At 45.4% G+C, this 26,626-nt stretch overlaps 1 protein-coding gene across 1 annotated transcript in view; it reads right to left on the bottom strand.

Moving 5' to 3' along the window:
• The window catches only part of LOC130380105 (collagen alpha-1(XVII) chain-like), a 29,103-nt gene extending 7,094 nt beyond the window's left edge, over window positions 1-22,009 (bottom strand). The window contains exons 1-49 of the mRNA XM_056587287.1: window positions 21,594-22,009; window positions 19,783-19,856; window positions 19,263-19,313; window positions 19,024-19,074; window positions 18,035-18,343; window positions 17,783-17,947; window positions 17,138-17,185; window positions 16,997-17,038; window positions 16,792-16,839; window positions 16,064-16,213; window positions 15,665-15,769; window positions 14,642-14,716; window positions 14,467-14,547; window positions 13,963-14,013; window positions 13,552-13,710; window positions 13,075-13,158; window positions 12,892-12,933; window positions 12,067-12,195; window positions 11,130-11,360; window positions 11,013-11,087; window positions 10,436-10,486; window positions 10,242-10,268; window positions 10,112-10,138; window positions 9,916-9,978; window positions 9,119-9,223; window positions 8,904-8,966; window positions 8,526-8,561; window positions 8,387-8,440; window positions 7,954-8,025; window positions 7,487-7,549; window positions 7,315-7,350; window positions 7,058-7,129; window positions 6,926-6,952; window positions 6,354-6,389; window positions 6,213-6,248; window positions 5,457-5,573; window positions 4,777-4,893; window positions 4,146-4,226; window positions 3,860-3,928; window positions 3,372-3,434; window positions 3,216-3,275; window positions 2,698-2,724; window positions 2,489-2,548; window positions 2,239-2,301; window positions 1,681-1,728; window positions 1,289-1,414; window positions 796-903; window positions 317-400; window positions 1-9 (exon numbers count right to left, since the gene is read on the bottom strand). The exon at window positions 1-9 is cut by the window's left edge and continues 138 nt beyond it. Coding sequence (XP_056443262.1) covers window positions 1-9; window positions 317-400; window positions 796-903; window positions 1,289-1,414; window positions 1,681-1,728; window positions 2,239-2,301; window positions 2,489-2,548; window positions 2,698-2,724; window positions 3,216-3,275; window positions 3,372-3,434; window positions 3,860-3,928; window positions 4,146-4,226; window positions 4,777-4,893; window positions 5,457-5,573; window positions 6,213-6,248; window positions 6,354-6,389; window positions 6,926-6,952; window positions 7,058-7,129; window positions 7,315-7,350; window positions 7,487-7,549; window positions 7,954-8,025; window positions 8,387-8,440; window positions 8,526-8,561; window positions 8,904-8,966; window positions 9,119-9,223; window positions 9,916-9,978; window positions 10,112-10,138; window positions 10,242-10,268; window positions 10,436-10,486; window positions 11,013-11,087; window positions 11,130-11,360; window positions 12,067-12,195; window positions 12,892-12,933; window positions 13,075-13,158; window positions 13,552-13,710; window positions 13,963-14,013; window positions 14,467-14,547; window positions 14,642-14,716; window positions 15,665-15,769; window positions 16,064-16,213; window positions 16,792-16,839; window positions 16,997-17,038; window positions 17,138-17,185; window positions 17,783-17,947; window positions 18,035-18,343; window positions 19,024-19,074; window positions 19,263-19,313; window positions 19,783-19,846 — 3,760 coding nt within the window. The 5' untranslated portion in view covers window positions 19,847-19,856; window positions 21,594-22,009. The remainder of the gene's footprint in view (window positions 10-316; window positions 401-795; window positions 904-1,288; window positions 1,415-1,680; window positions 1,729-2,238; window positions 2,302-2,488; window positions 2,549-2,697; window positions 2,725-3,215; window positions 3,276-3,371; window positions 3,435-3,859; window positions 3,929-4,145; window positions 4,227-4,776; window positions 4,894-5,456; window positions 5,574-6,212; window positions 6,249-6,353; window positions 6,390-6,925; window positions 6,953-7,057; window positions 7,130-7,314; window positions 7,351-7,486; window positions 7,550-7,953; window positions 8,026-8,386; window positions 8,441-8,525; window positions 8,562-8,903; window positions 8,967-9,118; window positions 9,224-9,915; window positions 9,979-10,111; window positions 10,139-10,241; window positions 10,269-10,435; window positions 10,487-11,012; window positions 11,088-11,129; window positions 11,361-12,066; window positions 12,196-12,891; window positions 12,934-13,074; window positions 13,159-13,551; window positions 13,711-13,962; window positions 14,014-14,466; window positions 14,548-14,641; window positions 14,717-15,664; window positions 15,770-16,063; window positions 16,214-16,791; window positions 16,840-16,996; window positions 17,039-17,137; window positions 17,186-17,782; window positions 17,948-18,034; window positions 18,344-19,023; window positions 19,075-19,262; window positions 19,314-19,782; window positions 19,857-21,593) is intronic.
• Between the last annotated feature and the right edge of the window lie 4,617 nt (window positions 22,010-26,626).

Below are 26,626 nucleotides of genomic sequence, written 5' to 3'. Positions count from 1 at the left end.
CCTCCTCCTCTGGAGACAAGACGGGGATGTTAGTGGTTTCCTTCTCAACTTGGTTCGTGTGTGTGTGTGTGTGTGCGTGTGTGTGTGTGTGTGTGTGTGTGTGTGTGTGTGTGTGTGTGTGTGTGTGTGTGTGTGTGTGTGTGTGTGTGTGTGTGTGTGCACATGCATCTATAAGCACGAGTGTGTGTGTGTGTGTGTGTGTGTGTGTGTGTGTGTGTGTGTGTGTGTGTGTGTGTGTGTGTGTGTGTGTGTGTGTGTGTGTGTGTGTGTGTGTGTGTGTGTGTGTGTGTGTGTGTCCTGCGGTAACCAGACATACGTTGCAGCAGGTTGATGATGTCATTGACAGAGATGGACCCAGGAGGGCCGGGGGGGCCAGCGACCCCGGAGCCGAAGCCCTGGTCTGGGGCACCAAGAACAGGATTAATACCGGTCACATTATTCATAATAACCATGTGATAATGATAGTAATAATCATAATGATCGTAATGACGATAGCGTGTTAATGATTATAATAATGATAATGATAATAATGAAAATGATGTGATGATAATAATAATCAGAATGACAATAATTATAATAATGTGATAATGATAATACTAATCAATATGACAATAATCATAATAATGTGATGATAATAATAATAATGATACATAATAATGATAATGCTGTTATAATGATGTAATAATAATAATGTTATAATAATAACACAATTATGGATTTTTTTATATTTATCATATATAATAATATATTATAATAAAATAATAATGAAAAAAAAACACAAGCATAGAGACTCACCCTGGATGTAGGAGATGACCATGCTGGCGACGTCGTTCACAGAGTCGCCACCAGGGGGCCCCGGTGGGCCGGGAGGGCCAGCCGGGAGATAACGCAGAAGGTCACCGCCTGAAAAACCACACACAGGTCAGCCACACACATACGCACACACACCCACATGCACAAAGCAAGCACGCTGGACATATGTGCACACACATAAACACACACACACACATGTACACACACAGACACGCACACATACACAGACACACACAAGCACGCAAGCAGCATGTGTGTGCACATAAAGGCGCGCAAACAGACACACACACAGACACATATACAAACACACACAGTCACACATAGACACACACGCACACATAGACACATACACATACAAAGACAGACTCACACACACGTGCACGAACACACACACACACACACACGCATAGGCCAAGTGGACCCAGAGACCACTGCAGCGTATAGTCGTCGTCCCCCCCCCCCCCCTCACACTTACGCTGCAGGTAGTCTGCAACATACGGGCCCACGTCCACGGACCCAGAGCCCTGCCCGTCCCTCCCAGGCTGGCCTGGGGGGCCGGGGGGCCCGGGGATGCCCTGCTGGAGCCCCGCGGCCACCGCCCCTGGAGTACGACACACAGCGCGGTTGATCAGAGAGCCGACGGGTTCACGAGTAACGAACAACGAGCTCTCTTTTCACACAGCGTGGAGGAGTCAGGGAGCGAGTGAACCATTAGCAGGTCCAGACAACCGGAGTTTTAGGAACGTCATGGAATAGTTGATTCGATAAATGAGTGTAGTCAGCGAATACATGATATAGTAGGAAAAAAACGAAATAAGGTCCAACATAATGACGTAGTACATGGGGGTTTGAGGTAGGGGACCTTACCGCTTGAATCGCCTGGTGCTCCTGGAGCTCCCGGGATCCCGTCCTCACCTGCCGTGACGCAACACACTCATTAGACCTGTGAGTCACCAGGTGTCAAGCTGTCTTCCTTTATCCACCCGGGCCAGTGCCCACGAATCTACATCTCAGTCTCCACACCATGAAGAGGTGCCAGAGTTAGCTAAAGAGCTCATTTCCGTCCACCGTCCCCGGGAAGGCTGTCATCAATTGACGGCCGAATGTTACAATAAAGTACTACAGCAAGCACTACAGTACAACACACCACAACGCGATACGATGTGATACAATACAATACATTGAAACGCAACGCAAAACGATACGATACAATGCGATAGGATACAATACAATACAATACTATACAATATGATACGATACAATACAATGCGATACGAAATGATATGATGCGATGCGATGTGATATGAAACGACATGTTGCGATACGATACGATACGATACGATACAATATTATGCAATACAATTCAATTAGATACAACCAAAGACATGAGTCCATTCCAGCTGAAGGACATGAGAGCTCGCCCACCTTTAGGTCCCGGGAATCCAGCAGGTCCGGGAGGGCCCATGAGACCGGGCTGGCCGGGGAACCCTGGAGGAAAGGTCAGAGGTCAAAGTGGGTCACATGTCCCTACTAACAAAACAACTTTCTAAAAGTACTTGACTGAAAAAATTAATAAAAAGAGCCCATACAACAGATACAACTCTACACCATTTCTTAAACCATGTCCACAAAAACATGACATGTTTTCCCTTGGAGCCCCAGGATGGAAACCCACCGAGACCACCGCCGTTCGCATCCCCTGGGCTGCCTGGTAGCCCTGGCTGGCCTGGGTCCCCTGGAAGATCCGTCCACAGGTTAGCATTCATGCTTCAATTAGCATTCAATTCAACGCCTGGTAACTCCCCCATTGTCACCGATGTCGTCACTATGGTAGCAGGCATTATTCTATACTTGAGAATGAACAAAGATGACGAATGATCTTACCTTGGTAACCCTGCAGTCCTCTCTCGCCTGCGTTAAAAAATAAATGCGGAAAAACAACAACTTCAACGTGTTGAACGGCGCCAAGACCAACAGCACGACAACAAAATGTGTATTAAGAGATAGATTATTTGCAGGGTCCGAGTGAAGTGGGAGCCAGTGGGAGCTGAGCTCCCATAGAGAGGTCTGGCTCCCATGAAAGCAGCAAACTCAAATAAATGTGGGGGTTTCTGAAAATACAGCAGCATAATATTGTGATTACAAATAAAGCTATTTTCCCTTCCACATACAGAGTAATATTGACGTTGATTAAGGGATAATAGAACGCCGGTCATTATCGGGAAAATAAGCCCAGACAGGGCGAGCCGGACACCGACGCAAAACGGAGGTGTCTTGCTTCGACCTGAGTGCAAGGCCGGTACGGTCTCTCCCCCCCCCCCGTCAACAACTTTTAAGAGACCCCCACAGAGATGGACTCATAACTCGAACCCTGATTATTCGGGTTATTGCGTCGCACTGACCAGTGGATCCTTTAGGGCCGCGGGGTCCAGCGGGTCCGGGAGGTCCAGCGAAGAAGGTTTCTGAAACACGAGGGACAGAACACAGCTCTCTGAGTACACATGCATCCCTCACTGAGGTCCATATGGATTCGACCTGCCGAGCTCTGTCCTCTGTACCTGAGGTGGGGACGAAGCTGCCCGGCTCCCCCGGTTCTCCTTTGGGTCCGGGCTGACCGAGACCTGGCAGAGAGAGACCAGACGGGTCCAACGGTAAACGGACTGCGTTTATACAGCGCCTTCGTAACCAGCGGCCGCTCAAAGCGCTGTACAACAGCGCATGACGTTCATCCATGCATCCACACATTCAAACACAGACGGCGGAATAAACCACGCAAGGAGACAGCCGGCTCGTCGTGAGCGGTTAGGGTGAGGCGTCTTGCTCATGGACACCTAGAGACTCAGCTAGGAGGAGCCGGGGATCGAACCAGCAACCTTCTGGTTACCAGCAGCCAACCCGCTCTACCTCCTGAGCCACATGCCGCCCATAGAGAGCCCTTTCATAACCAGCGGCCACTCAAAGTGGGTCTCAGTGCTTTCGAAACTCTGATACTTCTGAGATTCGAACCTCAACCCTTGTTAATAAAATATAAGGGCACAGCGTTTACCTGGACTACCGGCCTTCCCAGCCGGACCGGCTGGTCCGGCTGGTCCTGGTGCACCCGGAATGCTTTCAGCTAGAATGAGAGGTTTGTTTTAACGTTAGAGTTAAACTGGCATGTTTCCATCTGTGTTTTTGTACCAGTGTAACTACAGCCATGAACGTACACAAAGATTTAGTACGGTAATATAGTCACATTTAAAGTGACAGTACCGTTTATACGGATACGACGGCATAGCAAGCAACTCTCAGCAATGAAAGCTTTAACCCCCGAGCAAAGCGGACCCACTGACCGGCATAGCCCTGTGGACCGGGCTGGCCTGGGATCCCAGGGGGTCCGGGGGGCCCAGGGGGGCCAGAGACTGAGGACTGCCCTGTTGGATAAAGATAAGCAAAGTAAGAACATGCATTGAATATGCAAATTGAATCTATACGTGATAGATGCGTGCTTTAGTTAGCCTCCTAGCATAACTGCCTAAGTCGTATTTTGTCCAAATTGTGATATCTAACCTAACCTCTACTCTCCTAAGGCTGCTGATTCAATGACCCTCCTTGGCTACATCCTAAGCCAATCAGGGTGCTTTTTAAATTCAATAATCACCCTCCTCCTCATAGTCATCTATTTGACTTAGACGCTAAATGTAAATTGAACCTTAAAATATGACTTAGGCAATTATGCTATGAGGCTAACGATAAGATCCAGTGTATTGTAACCCATCCACGGCCTTGTTTACCATACTGACCGCTAGCAACGGGCTAACATGGCACAGGGAATATGGTGTGATACAACCAGAAAAACAAGCTAACAAGGTTAGCCTACATTTTACGTTGTGTGTGTTCTCCCCGGGTTTCCCGTGTGGAATCCACAGAGTGCGTGTCACCCCGAGCCCCCCCCCCCCCCCCCCCCCCGGTGCTGGTACTCACTGGTCCGGGGGGAGCTGACAGTCTCCGATGTCCTGGCACTGATTCCGGGCTCGCCAGGCCTCCCCGCCTCGCCCCTGCCTCCCTTGTCACCCGGCTCTCCCTGCTCTCCCTTGGGTCCTGATGGAAGAACACAAATTGACGTTCAGGGTATTTAGCAGACGCTTTTATCGAAAGCGAATTACAATAAGTACATTTGTCAGAAGAAAGAGAAACAATATATCGCTATCGGTACAGTAAGGATGTTCATAGAACCAAAGGGCCAAACACTAAGGCCCAATCCCATTTCTACCCCTTCCCCCTTCCCCTTCCCCCTACCCCTTGTTTTGAAGGGGTAACGGGTAGGGGTAAGGGGAAGGGGTAAGGGGAAGGGGTAAGGGGGAAGGGGAAGGGGAAGGGGAAGGGGAAGGGGAAGGGGAAGGGGAAGGGGAAGGGGGAAGGGTTAGAAATGAGATTGGGCCTAACAATCACCTAACTCATTCTCCGTGCACAACAAAGAGAGCTAGGATAAGATGCTACACATTGCCACGTACTACCTTTAATTGCCAGAACGCACAACATACAGCAAGTGCGTACATTAAGTGCCAGGGTGTGCAGTATACAGTACATGAATGAAGAGCAATCAACGACACATCCGTCCTAATGTGTGATATTATTCCACGTGATAACGGGCGTGGGTTTACCGGATTGGCCAGGGAGACCGGCAGGGCCGATGGGGCCCGACAGCCCAGGGGGTCCCGCGGTGCCTGGGGGCCCAGAAGGACCTGGTGGCCCGGGGATTCCCACGGTGTTGGATCCGGCTGGAAAAAACACGCCAGCACATACATCAACAACACCACAACACTGGGATTGTTTATGCATGTTTTTAAGTTATAGCTCCCCCCAACGTTAGGGCTGCTAGATTATGGAAAAAATCATAATCACGATTATTTTGGTCAATTTTGAAATCAAGATTATTCAAACGATTTTTAAAACATGATTTAAACAAAACACGTTTTAAACATGATGTATTTATTCAGCATGACTCTCTCAAAAAACACTTTGAGATTTCGCCTTAAAAAAATACACAAAATGGTCAAAAAGAAAATGTACATTCTAAAATTATGAACAGATATGTATCCAGTCGATTAAACTAGTTTTGTGATCGTTTGACGCTAAAATCGAAATCGCAATCAAAATGAGATAATCGCCCAGCCAGACCCAACATAACTCTCCATGCTAACGCTAAATATGTATGTTTATGTTGGGAATGTATTGATTACAGCATTCATTCACAATTCATAAATTAGTTATGAGGATATTTGTATGACAGCCCAGGTCCACGGAAGCAGCGATTTTATCACATGATTGACATTATGAGATTACCGCCCCTGTGGCTACGGAGACCAAAGAAGAGAGCTCAACCAATAGGCACACATATATTAAGGTCTGGTTATTACCTGCACTGAGGATTTTGCCAGGTTCTCCCGTTTCGCCTGAGAGGAAATACCACCGTGATTACTATGAAGGCATCTGAAGCAAGTCGTGTTAAGATCTGTTTATTCTGTTCTGACTGGAGAAAGGCTGTCTGCTTTCATTACCTTTAGCTCCAGGTACTCCTGGGTTGCCAGCAATACCTTAGGTTAGAAGTAGCATGACACATTAGGTTAACTACTTTTCTTGAAAGGTTAAAATCGTAGGGTTAGAAGTAGCATGACACATTACGTTAACTACTTTTCTTTTAAAGTAATAATCATAGTTTAAGAAGAAGCATCACAGATTAAGTTAACAACATAGGTAAAAGTTAATGTTAAATCACCATGTTACAGAAGCACCAATTATTAAAGACAGATTACTTGGCTCCTTTCTTACATAAACTACTTCGAAATGAATATTAAAGACATCATATGCCTTTGTCACAGTATTGTTAAATGTCTGCCTCTAACTACTGATTTTTTTTAGGAATCTTCAGTTTTCCATCCACAGATGTTAAACCAATAAGATAATAAAACTTTATTCAACCAGATAGTATCATTGAGATTACAAATGTATTTCTCAAGAGACCTGGACAAGAATGCAACATCAAACAAACAACATTTTGCTTTTAATAATAAGTTGCATTTTGTATGATGTGTTATTCTTTCACGTTACTTTCACGCTACAGTGAACATACCTGGTGGTCCTTGTAGTCCGGTATTGCCTACAAACAAAATACAATTATGAGCATTCAATACGTGATCAAACCAGATCTCAACCAGTAGTGAAGTATGCACTGTGTTAATGCCTAGCTGCTGGGCGGTGGTACCTGGGACGCCGGCATCGCCACCAGGTCCGGACGGTCCTCTCAAACCTGGCAACCCGACCGAACCTTGCTCACCTACGGGGTCAGGCATAGGAACTCAACTACCTGCTTTTTGTTTCCTCAAATTAATTTCTTCATTCGGTTATTCATACTTTTTAAAAACATGAATTCACAGAGAAGGAAAACATCATTTAAACATATCACAGGTCTCTACAGCTGTCTATCTTTCTCCACGAATAACACAAGGGTGAAGTATTCACCTCTAGCCCCCTTTTCACCATCAGAGCCGTGTTCACCTGCGGGGGAAACACACAACGACCCCTTCTTACACGTGTACCGCCAACACATCCTGGTACATCATCATGGTGGAGGTAACAAGGTGATGAACGTTTGAACCGTTATGTAAATAAGGTAATACATAATACTGCTCACCCATTGGCCCTTTAGGACCCTTATCTCCAGCCGGGCCTCGTGGTCCAGCTGGTCCACCTTCACCTGGGGGTAGGGACATAGAGGACGGTTACAAATCAGCTCTGTATGCATTATGTTCGAATTCAGTCCACATGTTTGGGAAGTGGGTTGTGGTATGGTTGAAGTGGTTTTGCTCCCAGCTGAAACGTTCTGGGTTCAATCCCAAATAAACCTAACCCCTACCTGCTCCTTAGCGACCTTTACCGGTGTTCGGTGTGAAATGCCTTGGCTTACAATTCAATAAAAAGTATCTCATGAATCTCATGAATCTCATGAAGACGTACGGCTCCAAAAATATAGGAACTATGGCTTTAAATCCCCCAGCAGTCATTTGAATGTGTGAACTTCAAGGTCGCTCTGTATAATGTCTGGAGCTTTTTCGTGTGATCACGTGCATGAAGGACGGAGCCATGCCAGCCAGTACACACCTGCAGAGCCGCGAGGGCCCTTCTCCCCCTGTTCGCCCTTGTTTCCCTGGGGCCCCGTTGTCCCACGGTCGCCTGGTGTCAGAGTGAAGACATAAGGGAGAATGTAGGAACAGAGCTGTATCTTTGTAATGGAAATGAACGCTAAAAGCATAACTTATCGTTATGACGATAACCATAAGTTACACTTATGGCACACGATACTTAAGTAGTCTCCAAACATTCCTCAGAGCTGCACCCCCTGGCATCCAACGATAGGGTGTTGTGAAGATACCCATTGCTAACATCAGGGCTAACAACTTTTTAAAGCACTGTGAGAACCCACCTACAGTGTCAGAAGTTAACTGGAATTGCCTTATTTTGACGTTGTGTTTCAATGCTGCTCTGGGTCAAACCTGACAAAGTAAAGACAGAAGGCCTGCCTCTGGTTGGGTACCTTTGGGTCCCGGAGCGCCTGCCTCTCCACGGAAGCCTTGAGGTCCAAGAGTTCCTGTGGACGACACGTACGTCAACGAATGACCATCAACACTCCCACAATGCAACAGTCTGCTGCGGACGTCCAACACGGTGCTTACCAGGGGCTCCTAAATTGCCTTGCGGGCCGACATCACCTGCATAGCAGAAGACAAAGGTATGACATATGTTTTAGCTGACATTTAACGCTTAGAAAATCTCATAAGGCCAGGCCATACGGTTATATAGCACTTTAGTCTTTTCAATCTATGCACGTTTCATCAGTACAGATCTTCTGGGTAAAAACTGTGAATAGCCATACAAGTACTTTAGCATAACCTTTATTTGTCAGACACATTCACACAAAATAACCATGGTGATTTCTACAAACGAATGGGTAGCGATGTGTTTGTGAAGCCAGGGGAGACGGTTACGATGGATTCATCCCTGACGGGTATTATCCTGTAAGGCTTCTACCCCACAATGACCTTTAACCTTACCCTTTGGCCCAGAGAGTCCGGGAATGCCAGCAGGACCATGGCTTCCCAGAAGACCTGGCAGTCCTGTTGATACCAAGGTAGGAAATGAAAAAGGATGAACACACACACACACACACACACACACACACACACACACACCAAACAAATGTGAACGCATGAAGTGAACGGTGAAGGGATGACGTGTGACAAAATAGAGGAAGTCTCCGAAGCCCTGCCTTTCTCTCCCTTTTCCCCGAAGCCAGGGGCCCCCACTCCTCCTCGGGGGCCGGCGGGGCCCTCGCGGCCTCTCTGGCCCATGGGGCCCTCAGCGCCAGGTTCACCTGGTGAAAGGCAAACAGAAGGACCTTGTGTTAAAGCCAACTGTCATGACCTTGACCTTCAATGACCTTTGCTTTCTATAGCAAAACATCAGATGTATAATGTATTGTGTGAGCCTTTATCATTAGCCAAATTAAGCAATATATCAGCAAATATTGTATTTTTTGTTTAATTAACTTGCATATTATTTTTTATTAAGGAAGCAGTAGGCACGGTTTTGATGGAATTCCGCTAACTGAATGAATTTGAAAGGATAGAAGGCAAAGAACTTCCCCCTTGCCTAAGCCCATCCCACCGAACAACGTCCAATCGTGTTCAGATCAGCGTCGTCGGGCAGAAAAGTCAATCAGGAACTTCAATATGCGGAGATGGGTAGCAACAAAACGAATCATGATCTGTGGTTTTGTCATCACCCGTAGAACCTTGGACTTAAGATGGAATTTGAGTTCTTAGATATAACACTGACTTACATATTTTTGCAGAAAAATAGCCTACTGTTCCTCTATAAGAGATTTTCATTCAATAAGTACACTCTTTGTTAGTTTGATATAATTATCCCTTTGATATTAATGAAAATATAATTGTTTCATTAAGCACAAAGAATGACATTTGTCTACACATACTGTATCAACAGAATTATTAACGAGCATTTAGGGTCCAAATGCGCCAATGCAGTTTGAAGCATGATAATTACCAGCGCTTCCTTTGGATCCACGTGGTCCCTCCAGTCCAGGGTGGCCCATCTGACCAGGAGGGCCTACAGGCAGGCCAAACCAACACCACGTTGTCAGTAGGGAGTAGTATACTCTTAAATATTCAAACCTTCTTGCTTATCTTATAACTTATAGCTTATATTATAACTTGTGATTCTATGATTTTCACACACTGACCTGGTATGCCGGCAAAGCCAGTGTCACCTGAAAAACCACCAAAAACCATCATTAGGTTATTAGCTTAAGATGGGATGTCTTGTACATTATAATGAATACATTTTAGCAGGAAACCAGTGGACTCACTGACCTTTCCCTCCTTGCATCCCATGATCGCCTGTGAAAAATCCATAACAATGAGAAGTTCATATCACAGACATTTGGCCGTTTTTCTTTCCACGAAGAGAGAGAGAGAATGCATTATGTTCGAATTCATGTTGAATTCAGTTGAATTCAAAACAGGAATTCAATTGAATTCTTGTTTTGGAATCATGTTTGAAATACCTTTAGTCCCGGGATCGCCTCTGGCTCCTTTCATCGAGTACGTCAGGGATTCTGGGAAAAAAAAACACATTCCCTACGATTAACTCCACTGTCATAAAACAACCTCTTCATCACCATCATCATCATCAGGTCTTCCTCCACCTCCTCCACACCCAACCACCTCTTCATCATCATCATCAGGTCCTCCACCACATTCACCACCTCCTCCTCCACCACTTCCACCACCACCTCCTCGACCTCCTCCTCCACCACCACCTCCTCCACCTTCTCCACCACCACCTGCACCACCACCTCCTCCTCCATCACCTCCACCTACGCCTCCACCACCACCACCTCCTCCTCCACCTCCACTACCACCTCCTCCACCACCTCCACCACCTCCACCACCTCCATGACCACCTCCTCCACCTCCTCCTCGACCATCTCCACCACCACCTCCTCCACCACCTCCACCACCACCTCCACCACCTCCACCACCTCCACCACCTCCACCAACACCTCCAACACCTCCACCACCACCTCCTCCACCACCTACACCACCTCCACCTCCTCCTCCACCTCCCCCCCCTCCCTCTACCTCTCAGGGTGTCCGAGCGGAGCTCCGCCCGGACCAGCTGCTCCACGGCTCTCTGCAGGGCGGCGCTGTCAACGGCTCCGGACGCGGGGCCCCCTCCAGCGGCCCCCAGGGCCCCGCCGACCCCCAGGCCGCCGCCGCCACCGCCGGCCCCGGGCCCCGAGGCCCCCAGGTCGATCCCGTTGCCGGAGCGCGACTGGGCGGTGCCGGCGAAGGTCTTCTTCTGCACGTAGGACGACTCCAGGGGGTCGATGATGTTGACGGAGGAGAGGCGGCTGGTGCTGGCCGTCCCGCCGCCCACGACCTTCTCCAGCGTCTCCACGCGGTCCTCCAGACGCTTGAACTTCTCCGCTAGTGGGGGAGGAGGGGGGGAGGAGGGGGGGACGCAGGAGACAGAGGGATTGGATTAGGATTAGATGAGGTCATTAGGACCGCATTAAACAACAACACACTTCACAAACGTGGACGTGGCTCTGGCCGCCGTGTTGGTGGCCTCATGGTGACTGACAGCGGTGTCAGTTGTGGTCCGTTGCGAATTTGGACGGAGAAAAGATTGAATTGATATGAGAAGGGACGGATTTGGTTTGAATTACTCAAACAGTACTCGAGCTACGTTATTGTGTTGGTGAGTAAATCTCCCTGGTGTTTCAGTCCGTTTTGGAACACATCCCTTCCTGTGTGTATGAACCCGTTTGCCTTCAGCCACCGGCACAGGGGGCTATAAAAGCCGCCATCACATTTGAATTACATGCTCATAATTCTCTGTTCACAACCTGCATCAGTGATCTGTGGGTCCACCTGCAGATGGGATCTCAAGCTTTCCTCAGTTTTCACCTCCGTTTCAGGACCCAACATGGTGCTTGAATAGAACCCCTCTGTGAACGGCACTGTGACCCACACCGGCACTGTGACCCACAGTTTATCCAGCACACTGTTCATGTTGCCTCAGACTAGCTTCAAGCATAAGGCTCCCCTAACTGTTGTGAAACAAATCCCCTGTGCATAAAGGTTAGGTGAACACGGGCGTGCAGAGACAGGGGCCTCCTGGCGGGGTTACCCAGGGCGATGAGTCCGAACAGCAGGCCCAACAGCAGCAGCAGGCCCAACAGGAGTCCCAGCAGCCACTTCCACCAGCTGCAGCAGGAGTTGAACCCGGCTCCCAGGCCCGACTCGTCCTTCTGGATCTCTGAGGACCGGGACAAACAGGTACATCCAGACGAAGCGTATTAGAGAAGAACTACGCACAGTCTGCGTGGTGTTCTCGGTCTTTAGGGAGATCTTTTGAGGCTGCCGAGAATGCGTCAACAGAAGGATAGTCTAGCTCAGGGGTCTCAAACTCGCGGCCTGGGGGCCAATTGAGGCCCGCTGGATGATATTTTGTGGCCCCCTACTTGACATCAAAGTTTAGTGTTAGTGCGGCCCGCGCGTTGTTGTCAAACACACATTTTTGCTGAGTGGCTTGCCACGCTTTTTTATCACTTGTGATAGGTCGACCAGATGTCCCGGTTTTGCCGGGACAGTCCCAATTTGGAGTTGCGTGTCCTGAGTCCCGACAATAGCCAAAGGACGCTAAAATGTCCCGGTTTCCACCAACCGCTATGAAATGTCCCCTGTTTTCAGCGATTACATAGCCAACATGATCCTATTATAGCCGGATCATTAACTTAGATTGGGTCAGTTGTGCTACTTTTTTTTGTGGAATACTTGATGCGGCCCAGCTTGACCCAGACTCTATCTCCGGCGGCCCCCAGGTAAGTTGAGTTTGAGACCCCTGGTCTAGCTCAAAGGTTGTGGGTTTAAACCCCGTTGTCAGAAGCCCACAGGTAAGGCATCATTGAGAAAGACTTAATGACCTGATAATAGACACATTATGGATGGTTACCTGCATATGTCGCCTTGTCTTTGGTGTAAATCTGAGCAGTTCCTTTAGAGAAAAAATAAAATGCATTTTTTATGTTTTATTTAATTTAAATAAATTACACAATAATATGTAGACATCGAAAATATGTCCTGGCATTATGCGTTAAGAAAATAACTCTGAAGCTGAGTCAACGCAGGAGGCTACCGTTAGCATTAGCTCCTCCTGCCTCCAGTGAGATGGACGACATCTTCTTCTTCTCTCTCTTCAGCGAGTCCTCTGCGTACGAGCCTGGAGATACAGAATGGATGTTTAAAATAGATGACCAAAGAAAAGTTGTCCTGATAGAAAAGAGATAAATCAATTTCATTGTTTTTTAATAAGTGTTTGTTGAACCTTTTTTGTCTGCTGTCTTAAAAAGTAAGCCTAAATCTCAAGTTCAATGTAAAATTAATACTAAATCAAATGGAAAATAATATGTTTTCTTTCCAACCGCTTCATATTTGATTGTCATTCTTTATTCAAAGAAAGATTCCAATTTTGAAATTCTCTTCTATGACCATGTTGGACTATAATTACTGTAACATTATCAACAGGGTGCTGTTCCCAGTATCCATGTCGGACCAGTAACACTTTAACAGTGTTTTTTAACTAGCTACCATGCTGGCGTCATAGCATCAGTACCAGAGGTGGAGGTGGGATTGGAGCTGAACATCTTGCCGGTGTCCTTGGTCATCACCAGTCGCTCTGTCTCCTTCTTGATTGGAGCGTTGTCCTTTTCCAGGGTAGTGAACCGGAAATCCTTGGAGAAGACATCGTCGCTGGTGGGACTGCTGGGTGCCACTGTCAAAGAACACAGAAGAAATGGAGATTGTCGAGGTTCAAGTTAAAAACACATTAAAAGTCGCGGAAGAATGGTTTGTGAACACATAACTACATAGCACATTTTGCTTACTCTAAAAACATTTTATCGAACACAATTATATAGGTTGTACCTAAAACCTTTACCCAAAACCTTGAGATGGATATAATAGAGCCCTTCCTGACTGTATAAGTTATTTTTGGATTCTGGGTGGTTTATTTTCCACGACTTACTTGCAACTGTGCTATATCCAGAAGTGCTGACATTTTTCTGTACCCCGTAACCTATCAGAGGCAAAGACACACACAAATACAGATACACACACACACACACACACACACACACACACACACACACACACACACACACACACACACACACACACACACACACACACACACACACACACACACACACACACACACACACACACACACAAACACCACTATTAGTCATGAATAATTGCATCTCAAATCTGCACTTTAACTTTTCTACTGCAGCAATTTACTCCTTCGAAAAACCACCCGTACCAAGGGAATGAAAAATCGTAAATAACGTTTCCTCTCTAAATCTGAAAATGACTAACTGTGGCTCCAACTCGAGCCACTAGAGGCTGCTACTGGGACAAACTAACACGATACAAGTTTAATCATACAACTTAAATACAATGTAAAGAAGTAGTCAAGTTAAAGAATTGAATAGTGCAGCGTCATGTTTGCTAAGCACACAGGACACACCTGCATGTGGATGAATGCCGTTTGCAGTGTAGCCCGTGCTACTTGTGCTGATCAGGTTATTCTGGACCCCGTACAGCGGACCTAGGAGAGAGAAGAACGTTTATACGCTTATACGTCTGATTGTGTTTAGTGCGGGGACCAGGACCTCCACCACAGGGCAGGGAGAGAGGCTCACCAGAGGTGGTGGAGGCCGCCATTCCCAGGCTGACGGGGGGAGAGCTCTGGGTCAGGTTCCTCTGCAGCCCGGTGTCTACACGAGAGGAGAGAAGATACCATGATGACATAGAAGAGAGTGGACTAGAAGAGAAGGGAGGAGAGAATAGAAGATAATATAATAGAAGAGGAGAGAAGATACCATGATGAAATAGAAGAGAGTGGACTAGAAGAGAAGGGAGGAGAGAATAGAAGATAATATAATAGAAGAGGAGATAAGATACCATGATGACATAGAAGAGAGTGGACTAGAAGAGAAGGGAGGAGAGAATAGAAGATAATATAATATAATAGAAGAGATAAGATACCATGATGAAATAGAAGAGAGTGGACTAGAAGAGAAGAGAGGAGACGAAAGGAGAAGAGAATAGAAGATAATATAATATAATAGAAGAGGACATAAGATACCATAATGAAATAGAAGAGAGTGGACTAGAAGATAATAGAAGAGAATAGAAGATAATAATATAAGATAGAAGAGAAGATAAGACAATAGAAGAGAAGAGAAAAGAGTTGACGAAAGGAAAAGATAATAGAAGAGAATATAAGATAATATAATATAATAGAAGAGAAGATAAGACAATAGAAGAGAATAGAAGAGAAGAGAATAGAAGATAAGAAAAGAGAACAGAAGAAAAGAGAAAATAATGAAATAGAAGAGAAGAAAAGATAGGACAAGAGAATAGAAGTGAATGGAGGGGAAGAGAAAAGAAAAGAAGCAAAGATAACTTCGAATAATATAAGAGAATAGAATAGAATAGAGCACAGAGAATAGAAGAGGAGGGAAATGATATCTCAGCTGCCATAGTTCAAGCATAGATTGTCATGCATGATCTATTCCCGCTTATAAATCGCCTCATACTAAAAACGGGTGCACGAGGTCGTCATATTATTCCACAGCGGGTCTCGCTGCTGCTCACAGCGAACAATAGCAAACTACTGAAGAACTGCACGACTCGTGAGCTCTCCCAGCCCTGGAACCGACCTGTCAGACGGAGCGCGCCCACCGGAGACAGGTTGTTTGCGTTGGTGCTGTAACCATAGCTACCAACACTGTTCACACCGCCGGTCCAAACGCTTTCGTACTGGCCTGGGGGAAAGGGATTCACAACAATCAATCAACGTCAAAAGGATGAGGAGGAGGAGGGGAGGAGGGGGGAGGAGGAGGGGAGGAGGAGATGGGGAGAAAGGGAGGAGGGGAGGAGGGGAGGAGGGGGGGAAGGGGAGATAGGGAGGAGGGGAGGAGGGGAGGAGAGGAGATGGGGAGTGGGGGAGGAGGGTCGATGGGAAGGATGGTAGGAAGGGGGGGAGGAGGGGGGAGGGGGGATGGGGAGATGGGGAGAAGAGGGGAGCAGGGGAGTCGCTGCGTGCGGGGGGGGCCGACCTGCGGTGCCCTGGGAGCTGTCGGACAGGGTCCGGCTGTCCACGCTGGCCTTGGTGGGGATGGGCAGCGTGCTGGTGGGGGAGCGGGTGGGGCTGACACTGCCGGAGCGGCTGCCCCGCAGAAGACGCTTCACATCGCCCAGCTCCGTCCCTGGGGGGGCCGCGAGACACGTCAGAACACACACACACACACACACACTGACGGGGGTGCACATACACACACAATATACACACAGCTATACACGCACACGCGTTCCAATACACACAGATATACAAGAGCCGACGTACACACGTACACACACACAGATACGCACACACAGTCATATACATCCCCATGGTTGTGTACATATGCACACGTATACACACAAAGCAACATGCACACGCACACACATGCACCGATACACACACTGACATACACACATGCACACACACTCACATACAAACCCACGCACATGCGTGCACACCTTCACAGTCACACATACACAACCACAAACATACACATGCATGCAAACATGCACACGCACAAACACACACACAGATATCCATCCATCGCCTTATCGCATGGATGGATGGATGGATTTATAGATGGATGGATGGATTTATAGATGGATGGGTGATTGACAGATGGATGGATGATTGACAGATAGACAGATGCATGGACTGAAGCATGGATGGGTTGGGTACAAATGACACATGTATGAGGTCTTGTTGGGATGAGTGGAGCCTCACATCTGGTGGAAGGAGAAGCACTCTGGAGTCTGGCTCTGATCTCACTCTCTGAGACGGAAACACACACGAGACACAGCTGATTAGACGCCACCCTTCCCTTTCATCGTCTCTCAGGGATGAACCAGCATGTGGGTACAGAATGCAGCTGCAGAAGCGTCTGACTGAATTGTTGTTCTCTGTGTGGGTATCAGGTGGTCCATCTTACCTCTGCTCTCCGTCCGTCCTCTTGTGGTAGGATTTAAAGAGCCTTAAACATAAAACAACATTGTTGTTTATCGAACATGAAAACACTTGGATAATGTACAGCATGAACGGCATTTCCACAGAGAGAAGGGTCATTAGTCACCATATTCTCTCCTGGTGTATTCAGGGGATGAGTTCCCACTGGAACTTCCTGAAATGCACAGTAAAAGTGCATTTTAAGAACACAATGAAACATGAGGAAAAGCTGTTTCTTGGATGGCAGTTGCTGGCAGTGTGTGTGTGTGTGTGTGTGTGTGTGTGTGTGTGTGTGTGTGTGTGTGTGTGTGTGTGTGTGTGTGTGTGTGTGTGTGTGTGTGTGTGTGTGTGTGTGTGTGTGTGTGTGTGTGTGTGTGTGTGTGTGTGTGTGTGTGTGTGTGTGTATGTGTGTGTGGGTGTGTGTGTGCGTGTATGTTTGTGTGTGTGTGGGTGTGTGTGTGTATGTGTGAATGCGTGTATGTGCGTGAGTGTGAATGTGTGTATGTGTGCACGCATGTGGGTGAGTAGTGGGTCAGTTTGGTAAGATATGGCCCACACATTTAGTGGCAGGGCAGTGGAGCTGACAATACATAACAGTCTCAAGGAGGGGGTAACAGTAGCAGATTGATGTACTTTGTGTTTGTTTAATATTTGCTCTTCCCTTACTGTCACGTTTTGAAGAAAAATAAAAAAAATGTACACCCTGATTTCTCGACCAACACATGTAAAGAGATGGAGACATGAGGTAGGTCTGATGAACGGTCGCACTGACCGTCGTAAGTACCGGAGCGGGAGGTCTTCGTCATGCTCATGGTCTTCCTCTCTGTGACAGGCGAGTACATCGGCTTGGAGGACGAGGAGGAGGACCCAAGCCGTGCACCTCCGGACCCTCCCGAGCTGTAGCTGGTCTTGGTCACGCTAGAGACAGCGCCGCCTCCTCCTCCACCGCCTCCTCCTCCACCACCTCCTCCTCCACCACCTCCTCCTCCTCCACCACCACCACCTCCTCCTCCGCCTCCTCCACTTCCTCCAGTCATGCCGATCACAAACTCTGAATCAGAGCCGCGGGAGAGCGAGGAGCTCCGTCCGCCCGAGGCGTTGCCGGTGGAGGAAGCGCCCAGGGAAGTGACGGTCAAGTTTCCAGAACCTTTGCCAGATCCGTAACCACCTCCGACGCCTCCACCAACCCCTCCACCACCCCCTCCACCACTACCTCCACCACCGCCGCCTCCAGCCGCGTAAGAGGTGGAGGTGGATCCGCTGCTGGAGGTGAACACTGAGCTGCTGTCCCCGGAGAGGCCCCCGCTCAGAGACAGGACACCTGCAGCTGCAGCTGGGGGGATACGATCAGATCAGGGTTAGATGAGACCCGGTTCATTGAGTGAGTCAGGGTGGGGCAGCAGAAGGAACAGGACAAGAGTTGTTTGAATTGTTCAATCAGGATTTAAAACTAAAACTGTATGAAACTGTATCTATACACACACAGAATAAGAGTAGTAAAAATGCAAATGCCAGGAAATTAACTTTATAGACGGATGAGGTGTTATGGACCGTAAGGTGTAGAGGAGGTGGGACAGGGGAAGAGGAGAGATGTAATCAGGTGAAATGTCTACAAGAACTGTTCTTCTTTAACAAATGTTGAGGTTTTGAAGTGTCTTAACATAAAACAACAACGAACATCCCTTCAAATTTGACCTTTAAAATTACAGACAGAAGGATTATCGCTGTGGAAGCCAACCTATAATTACCAACGATTTGTTATGCCCCCCAGTCTGCAAGATCATACTGGCAAAGGCAGTATGTCCCTGGGCGATTGATTTTTCAATGTAGGATTTGAAATCTGGTGAACATTCTCCATGCATCGAGAGTGCAGTGCCTGGACATGTCAAGGCAGACTGCAACGTCTACTCTCTCTTCCATGATTTCGTGTCGACGTTCAAATATGTTTCATAGCCCAGGGTTGCAAATGAATCTGTCCCCAAAAGGGATGGACCAATCACAGGGCAGGCCTACCTGAGCCGCTGCCAGATGCCGTCCGTTGACTGGAAGAGACACTCACGCTCTCTAGTGGAAGAAATGGTCATAAATAATGTTAGGAATAATGTTAAAAACCTGCTTATGGAAGTTTCGATCAGTTAATCAATTAGTTTCCTCATTAGCGGCTTCTAGTGGCTTGAGTTGAGGCTACAGTTATAGCTCTATGCTACTACGGTTACTGTCGTTTGAGGTTTTGCTACGGCGAACCAACTTACTTGGTGGCAGTGATGTCAACCTGGTTGTCGTGGTTACCGTTTCTGTGGTCACTGCATTCAGATAGGATGAATACATAAAAAACATTATAAACATGTTTTGACATGCTGCCCTTAAACACAATTATGCCTGATTATATGTGGATATTCTATGCTATGAATGCTTTTTTTTGCATGATTTAAATGATGCAAACCAGTTAGACTCTTCAATCTCGATAAAATATTGTTTCATCGCCAAACAATATCTATGAACAGCACAGAACAAGTTTAATTTTAAGTGAAGGATGGTCAAACACTAAGCGCCCTCAGTTAAGTGCCTTATTTAAACATAAAAATGTCAAGTTCAGCCAATCAGGAAAAAAAAAATGCATATTTCATTCTGAAATTAAGATAATCAGAGTATTTAGATTTATTCTTTGGAGCCCTATAGATCCACTAAGGATCCTCATTAACCAAGCTCTGTACTCAAGCTGTCTTCACGAAGAAACATTGTTGTTCTTGCATCACATTCCTCCAGACCTACCTTTGCCACTCCCTCCAGCCGCTCCCCCAGACTTGACAATCTTTGTTGTGGTTAGATTCTCCATCCCATGTTATCTGTGATCAAATCATTGAAGTGCAGCACCGTGTGAACGATGGGAACAACATGAAAGCCGGCGTTCTTAAGAAATACTGGAGGTTTGAAGGGTTGACGATGGATCACATAGTTCCAATACTATACTTTTACTCCAGGCCTCGGGCGGTGTTTATCTACAGAGCGCCTTTAGAAAAGCCTCGTCCATTGTTAATGGCATGGGTCCATTTCTTCTCTTTGTAACGACACCACCTTTACAAGAGACACCAGGGGCCTGGATGGGTCGCACTGGTTTGAAGGCCTCAGGTTCAGCTGTACAGCTGTGTGGTGGCCTATCTACGTATGATAAATGGAACAGATTTTCTTTACCCGCCTACAGGTCTACTCATTATGGACACTCTATACAGGCATGGGATCAAGGAGATCAGAGAGCACAATGTTTAGAACGTCAGTCAGGGTGAAAAGAATGCCCCTTTCTGTAGAAATACCGCAGCGTATGCAAAGACTCCAGGAGCAAATACAAAGATCAGAGATCAAGGCAAGGCACGACAGTGCCTAGAGACAGAACTGAAATTGTGGACACAAGTTGGTTCCTGCTCCTTTTTTTTGCTAGTGTAATAGTGCTGTAGTGTACTTTTTATAGAGAAATACAGGGCACCAAATAGAATACTTGAGTCAACATTGAACAGTGAAATAGCACTGATGTTAATACCTAACCAATTTGTGTTTGTCTCATGTTTTTAAAAGCACTTCAAACTTTTCCTCTCTAGCAAATGCCCCCCACAGTACAGACTAGAACCAAAATACAATGAACATGTTGTTACAAATAGAACACAAACCCTTAATTCAAACCCTAAAACCATGGTTAACCGCAGATGTCCTAATAATAATAGCACATTTACGAATGGAAAACTGAAAAGTCTGAACGCAAATGCATTCAAATCAAAATGTGAATGTAGTTGTGTTAGGTATTTTTTATGAGAATTTAGTTACGGAAGGCATGATAAATGTCAATGTAGTTGAGTGAGGCATGTTAAATGTGAATGTGGTTAATTATATATATAGTTATACATATAATAGTTAGCTATGGGCAACATCACAAGGACGTTGAGGGAGAGGAATCGAAGATGGGTGGAACCTGGGGTAGGAATCACTTCTTAACCAGATTAGATCAAATCAAATAAATCCCAAAGGTATTAATGTTTACCAATGGAATTAACCGCTCTGTATCAAGATAACTGCGAACCTCTGTTATTGTGTGGTATAACCACACAATAACAAATAGCCGCATGGATGTATTCTTTCAGCCCACAATGCATTTATTTTCCGGTTGTGTGGTTTTGCAGAGGTGTCGTAAATCAAACAATTATATTCCCTTACCGAACACATAGCACTTATACACATAATAACACACAGAAACACACTCACGCACACACACACAGCCAAACACACACAGGCGTGCAAACGCATGCAGACTCAAACACACACACACACGCATACACACACAGACACACACACACACACACCACAAACACACACACACACACAGATACAATCACACACAAGCACACATGCAAGTGCCCGAATTCACACACATGCACACACACACAGTCATGCTGCACATGCAAGGGATTTTATGTGTAGTAAAACGTATCAAAGTGTATCAAAATCATCTGAATTCTCAATCCCTCCAACAAGTATAAATTGGTTAAGCAGATAGGATAGCAAGGGATAGGATCAACAATGTTCAGTTTGCCTACCTTTCAGCTTGTCTGAACAACAATCTTTCAATTTAAGGTGGATCCCTTAATAGCCTTCTCCACACCGTTAATACACACACACACAAAGTTTTTTCTTACACAGCTGTAACCCGGGTCCAGGTGTGCGGGTTAGATACTACACAGTGCAACTGGGCAACAGACGCATGGACTTTTTCTTATGTATTAACTTCTTTTCTGACTCACCACTTCTGCGGGCATGTTCCGACAGAGTGGAGGGGCTATAACTTTCACCGGTGACAGACATGATGTCTAGGAGCAGGGGAAAAAATAGCCTGAGGAGAAATGGATGAAAAAAGTACACCTGTGGCTGTGGAGAAACAGGGCAGTAAAATATGATTACTGGGGATATTGATGATTATGTGGGTTCTGTGACATCAAGTTGGGCCAAAGGTGTGTTGATGCATAAATTATATATAGATCTTTGAGCTTCATGAAACATAACCTCAGGCTATTTAAGTGGTTCTGGTAAAGAGTTTGAACCTGAACTTCACTGTAAAACTCTCTATTTTACCGAAAACTAAAAAGTTGACAGGCTCATAATTGAAAAGCTCAAGCTTCTGTCAGAATTTTTTGTCTTTGATGCAATATTATCTAATATATTTGAATAATATATATTTCAAAAGCTGTTCTTTCATTTACCAAAAAATGCAAAACGCATATGCTTTTCAATGTTGGAATTGTTTAGCGGACAACATTTGGGTTTTAAAATGCACACACATTATTTGGCCCTCACACTTTTCTTTTTTAATAAATATAATTTAGCAATTTTAATGAACAACAGAATGAACTGGAATAATAATAATAATAATAATAATAAACTGTGTTTTTTAGCAGAGGAATGGTTTAGTTTAGGGTCTACTGTACAACCTTATCAATATAAAGTCGGATTCTTGAGACTATCAGAGGTCAAATGTTGCGTGCATATTGAGTTTGTGTCCATTTTGGGTGACGCTTGACTCAGCAATTTGACTGCTCTGCCCACACACTTGGCAGCACATCACCACCTTACCTGGAACGCAATGTTCAGCTAGGATCCTTGTAAGAAATATAGTAAAGTCACATTCAACAAGGAACATTTGTTCTCAAATTGAATGAAAAAAATACGCCGAAGACAGGAGGTCACCGAGAAAATAACAATTAAAATATAATTCAAAGAAGAAAAACATATCGAAAAATCTAATGTCAAACATGAAATCTATGTGTTTACATATGATTCATTCATTCAAAATAAATCGATTTGAGTGTGCTGAGTATGAATGTCTTTAAAGTTTCTGGTTGTAAACAAACCTCAATTGCGATGTCTTTAACCATACTTTAACCATTAGTACTTTAACCATTCCAAAGGCTTCTTGCTGTAAAGGTCATGAAGCAAGAAGCCATGATGAGCTAACGAACACATATTTTGCATTCGGCTGAACATTGTGGATCAAGTGTGCCCGGCAAATCTGTCTTTGATTCACAGTTTGACTCAAATCCTCATTTAGAAATATGTACAATTTAATTTAAGGAATATAAAATATCATAAATAAAATGTTTTATGATGATATTTTAAATGCTATCACAACGGGCACTTATATGTAAGGGTAGCAGTTGATGTGTATTATATTAAAAACAGTTTACTAAACGCATGTTAGTAAAATGCTTGCATGTGTCCTGCAATCATGGACATAAGCAAAAAATGACACACAAAATATATCAATTAGTTTGATCTTGTAAAAGTGAGGCAATATCCAATAATAAATGCAAAGCTGTCCAGACACGTCTGAAGTCATCTTCAGACTCGTACCAACGCATTACATTACATTATTTGCATAAATTCTTCAGTGGAAAAAAAAAGCTTCCTTTTTCTTTTAACATGCCAATTCTCCTTTTATATGTTGAAAACATCCTTTGATTGAGAAAGCTTGAAGTATATGGGCTATTTTTTAACTGCTATGGTTTGATTATTTTGATATGATGATATGAGGCTTGTATAGGCTAGTGAATGCTTTGTAATTCAGCTGTTTACAGATTTGAGGGGATTCATCTGAATCACTGTCATTCTGTTTACCACACTCCAAATCAACAGCTGAACCTTTAACCTATTGACTCATTTACCAGCGACTTTAGCAATGTGTAGCCCATGGGTGAAAGTGTTTTGATATGTGAGGCATCAGACAGGTATTTGGCCTGACACTGTTTTACAGCCTGGGGATGATTTGAGCTGTATGCCTGTGAAGATGTATTTGGATACCAAAAAAATCTGTCCTTGTAAAAAGCACTATCTTCCAAATCAAAGATCTGATCAAAATGGAAACAGATTCAGATGACCTTAGCTAAGCCCTGAAGACGGGTTAGAATAAACTGTATTTTCATTAATGTATAGACATACAGCCTTTTGTGTTTTTAGCTGAATGAATCTGAACATATAAAGAGTAATCAAGAATAGAAGGTGTCTTAACGAGTTTTCGTTGTGGGTCTGTCGTTGCATTGTCTACTCTAATTAGGTGCCCTATCTATCAGTCACGAATGACCAGCCACCTGTAATAAGGGAAGGTGACTTTGCTGAGCAATCCAAAGCCAAACTGAAAACCTACCTCTTTTCTCTTTCATCTGGCTCCTAGGGGTGTCCCTGGCAGCTGGCTTGACCTGTGGGCCATTGTACATTACATTAAAGGTTGCCTCATCTAACTATGATTTTGCCTCTGTTTCAGTGTGTTACGCTGACCCTGAATGAATGCCTGGACACCCCGGATGGCTTCCAGCTCCCGCACTTGCCAGCCCTCCATCACCATCGACAGTTTCTTACATGTTTGCTTGTATTACTACTAAATCATGGCACCCATTGCACTCCTTACCATACCTGTTGACCAGGCTATGTCACCTCCCTAGCCCTAGCGCCCCAAAGGGCAAGAAAAAACTCCCTTTCTACCAAGGAAGAAATCTTGAGAAGGAACGCAGAGTGGGGGATCCCTCCTTACAGATATGGTAAGGAGTGCAATGGGTGCCTTCATTTAGTAGTAATACAAGCCAACATGCAAAAACATTATGTCTATGATGATGGAGTGCTGGAGTTTCTGCCAAGTGTGCACCTCACTGCACCTCTAATATAGAAAGCATTTTTGAAGTAGCCTGCCTAAATTATATGAGTCATTAGGGAGCGTTATATCGATCTGTGGATGAATGCCTTCATGTTTAACTTTAGATCTGCATTTAGCTAACGGAAGGCTTTGTTGAAACACAGCAGTAGCGAACCGTGCCTCTGAACCTCGGTCCTCTGACCCTCCTTCCCCGCAAACCTTCCACGCAAACCAAACAAGCAAACCACCAGCTTAGCTTACTTTGACCCCTCTATAGTACTCTGTTAACTACGACAACTCCAGCTCTGAAACAACATGATTCCGCTAGTCCAGCTCCAGCCTTAGCAATGTAGCGTGCGAACAGTAGGCCTACGACTAGGGACAGTAGGAGAATATCAGGGGATATATAAAAAAAGAAATCGGTATGAGTCCGCAGGCCAAGTGCCGGAGGCAATCACAGCTGCGCTGATAAAATTTGCTTCATTTTTGCTCCTCTCCAGCCTGTCAAGCTCAGAAGCTGACATCGGGGCACATCTGGAGTCTCGATTATGCATCAAATCAAATGTTATATTTGGGAATATATCCATCTTTAGGCTACGGCGCAAAGCTGGTTCAGGTTCGGTCCAAGGTAAGTTATGTCAGTGAAAGTAAGTTGGTTACAGCTGGAATGCGGAGTGATTTTGACAGTTGGTTTACAGTTTGGTGAACAGTCCGAGCGATGGGCGACGCTCATATCAGCACTCCTGCAGAGCTCATATGTCTCTTGTCCAATCAAATTACTCGCTCAGAACCACTGTTGAATAAATATATATATATATTATAAATGTTCAATATTTTATACATTGCGATGATTGGTTTTGGAGTGGGACCCGGTTTGTGGGTTCCTAACAAACTGGGTGTTAGTGAGCGATATGGCTTTCTTTGGGGGTTTTGTGCTGCAATGCCACAGGTGGCCAGGAGGTGGTGGACACAAGCCACAGCAGTTTTACCCGGAAACGAAAACCCCAGATCCACATCCTGTTGAGTAGCGACGTCCTTGCTGTTTACTTCTATGTGTTGCGCTGCACTGTCTCGCTATTAGTAAATAGTAATAATAGGTGATCATGTCTCTCAGAGACTACACCAAATGGAATACCAGAGCATCGTTGCTGTACGCCTTAGGTGTATGGACTATGATCGGATCAGTCGGCATTTATAAATACATGGGTTATGATGTGGTGGAAGGTAAGTCCACCAAAAAAAACCAATGACAACCAACCACCCATCATCGCTTTGCAACAGCTTTTCCCATCCACACGTGTGATTCTCATTCCTGGATCTGTGTTCCCTTTTCCCTATTCAGTTGTCAAACGGGAAGAGGAGCCCGAGAATCCCAACAGGGTTGTCCACAGCACGCCTCACTCCAAAACGGTCATCATCTACAAGGAGAACTTTGTCCCCTACCACACAAGGATCTACAACTTCTTCAATGGATCGGATGGAAAGTAGCTGTCAAGGAGGAATATGGACTCTTATTTTAATATAATAACTCATATTGAGGGGGGTGCAGACGTGTACTGCACGCAGGATGAACCAGGCGGTCTGTTGGAGAGCTGTCATCCTGGAAAAAACGAATTTAGAGTCAAGAGAATGTGTCATTTGTAAATAAACCTTTGAGAAAAGAAATGATGTCTGCTGTACTGATCTTAACTGCTTTTGAACCTTCAATTGATTTAGATGAGATAACACTTTACTTTTATTACAGTGTTGTTCTCACCCTTCAGTCACAAGTGCAATAAGATAGCTTCTGCTATCATATTCCTACTGCTTCTGTACAATTAAGAGTAAGACACATACAGCTGAAATACTCAGTTGTCTGAAGAAAAACTTGGCTACCTTGGAGGCTCATTCCATCCAGAGGTTAATGCATAGCGTAGCCTGTTACATGATGGACGTGTACTACAGGACCAGGAC

The sequence above is a fragment of the Gadus chalcogrammus genome, chromosome 3, assembly GCF_026213295.1.
Source record: "Gadus chalcogrammus isolate NIFS_2021 chromosome 3, NIFS_Gcha_1.0, whole genome shotgun sequence".
NCBI classification, from domain to species: Eukaryota; Metazoa; Chordata; class Actinopteri; order Gadiformes; family Gadidae; genus Gadus; species Gadus chalcogrammus.
Note: the sequence above shows the minus strand (reverse complement) of the source record. Positions and strands in the feature narration are given on the sequence as shown.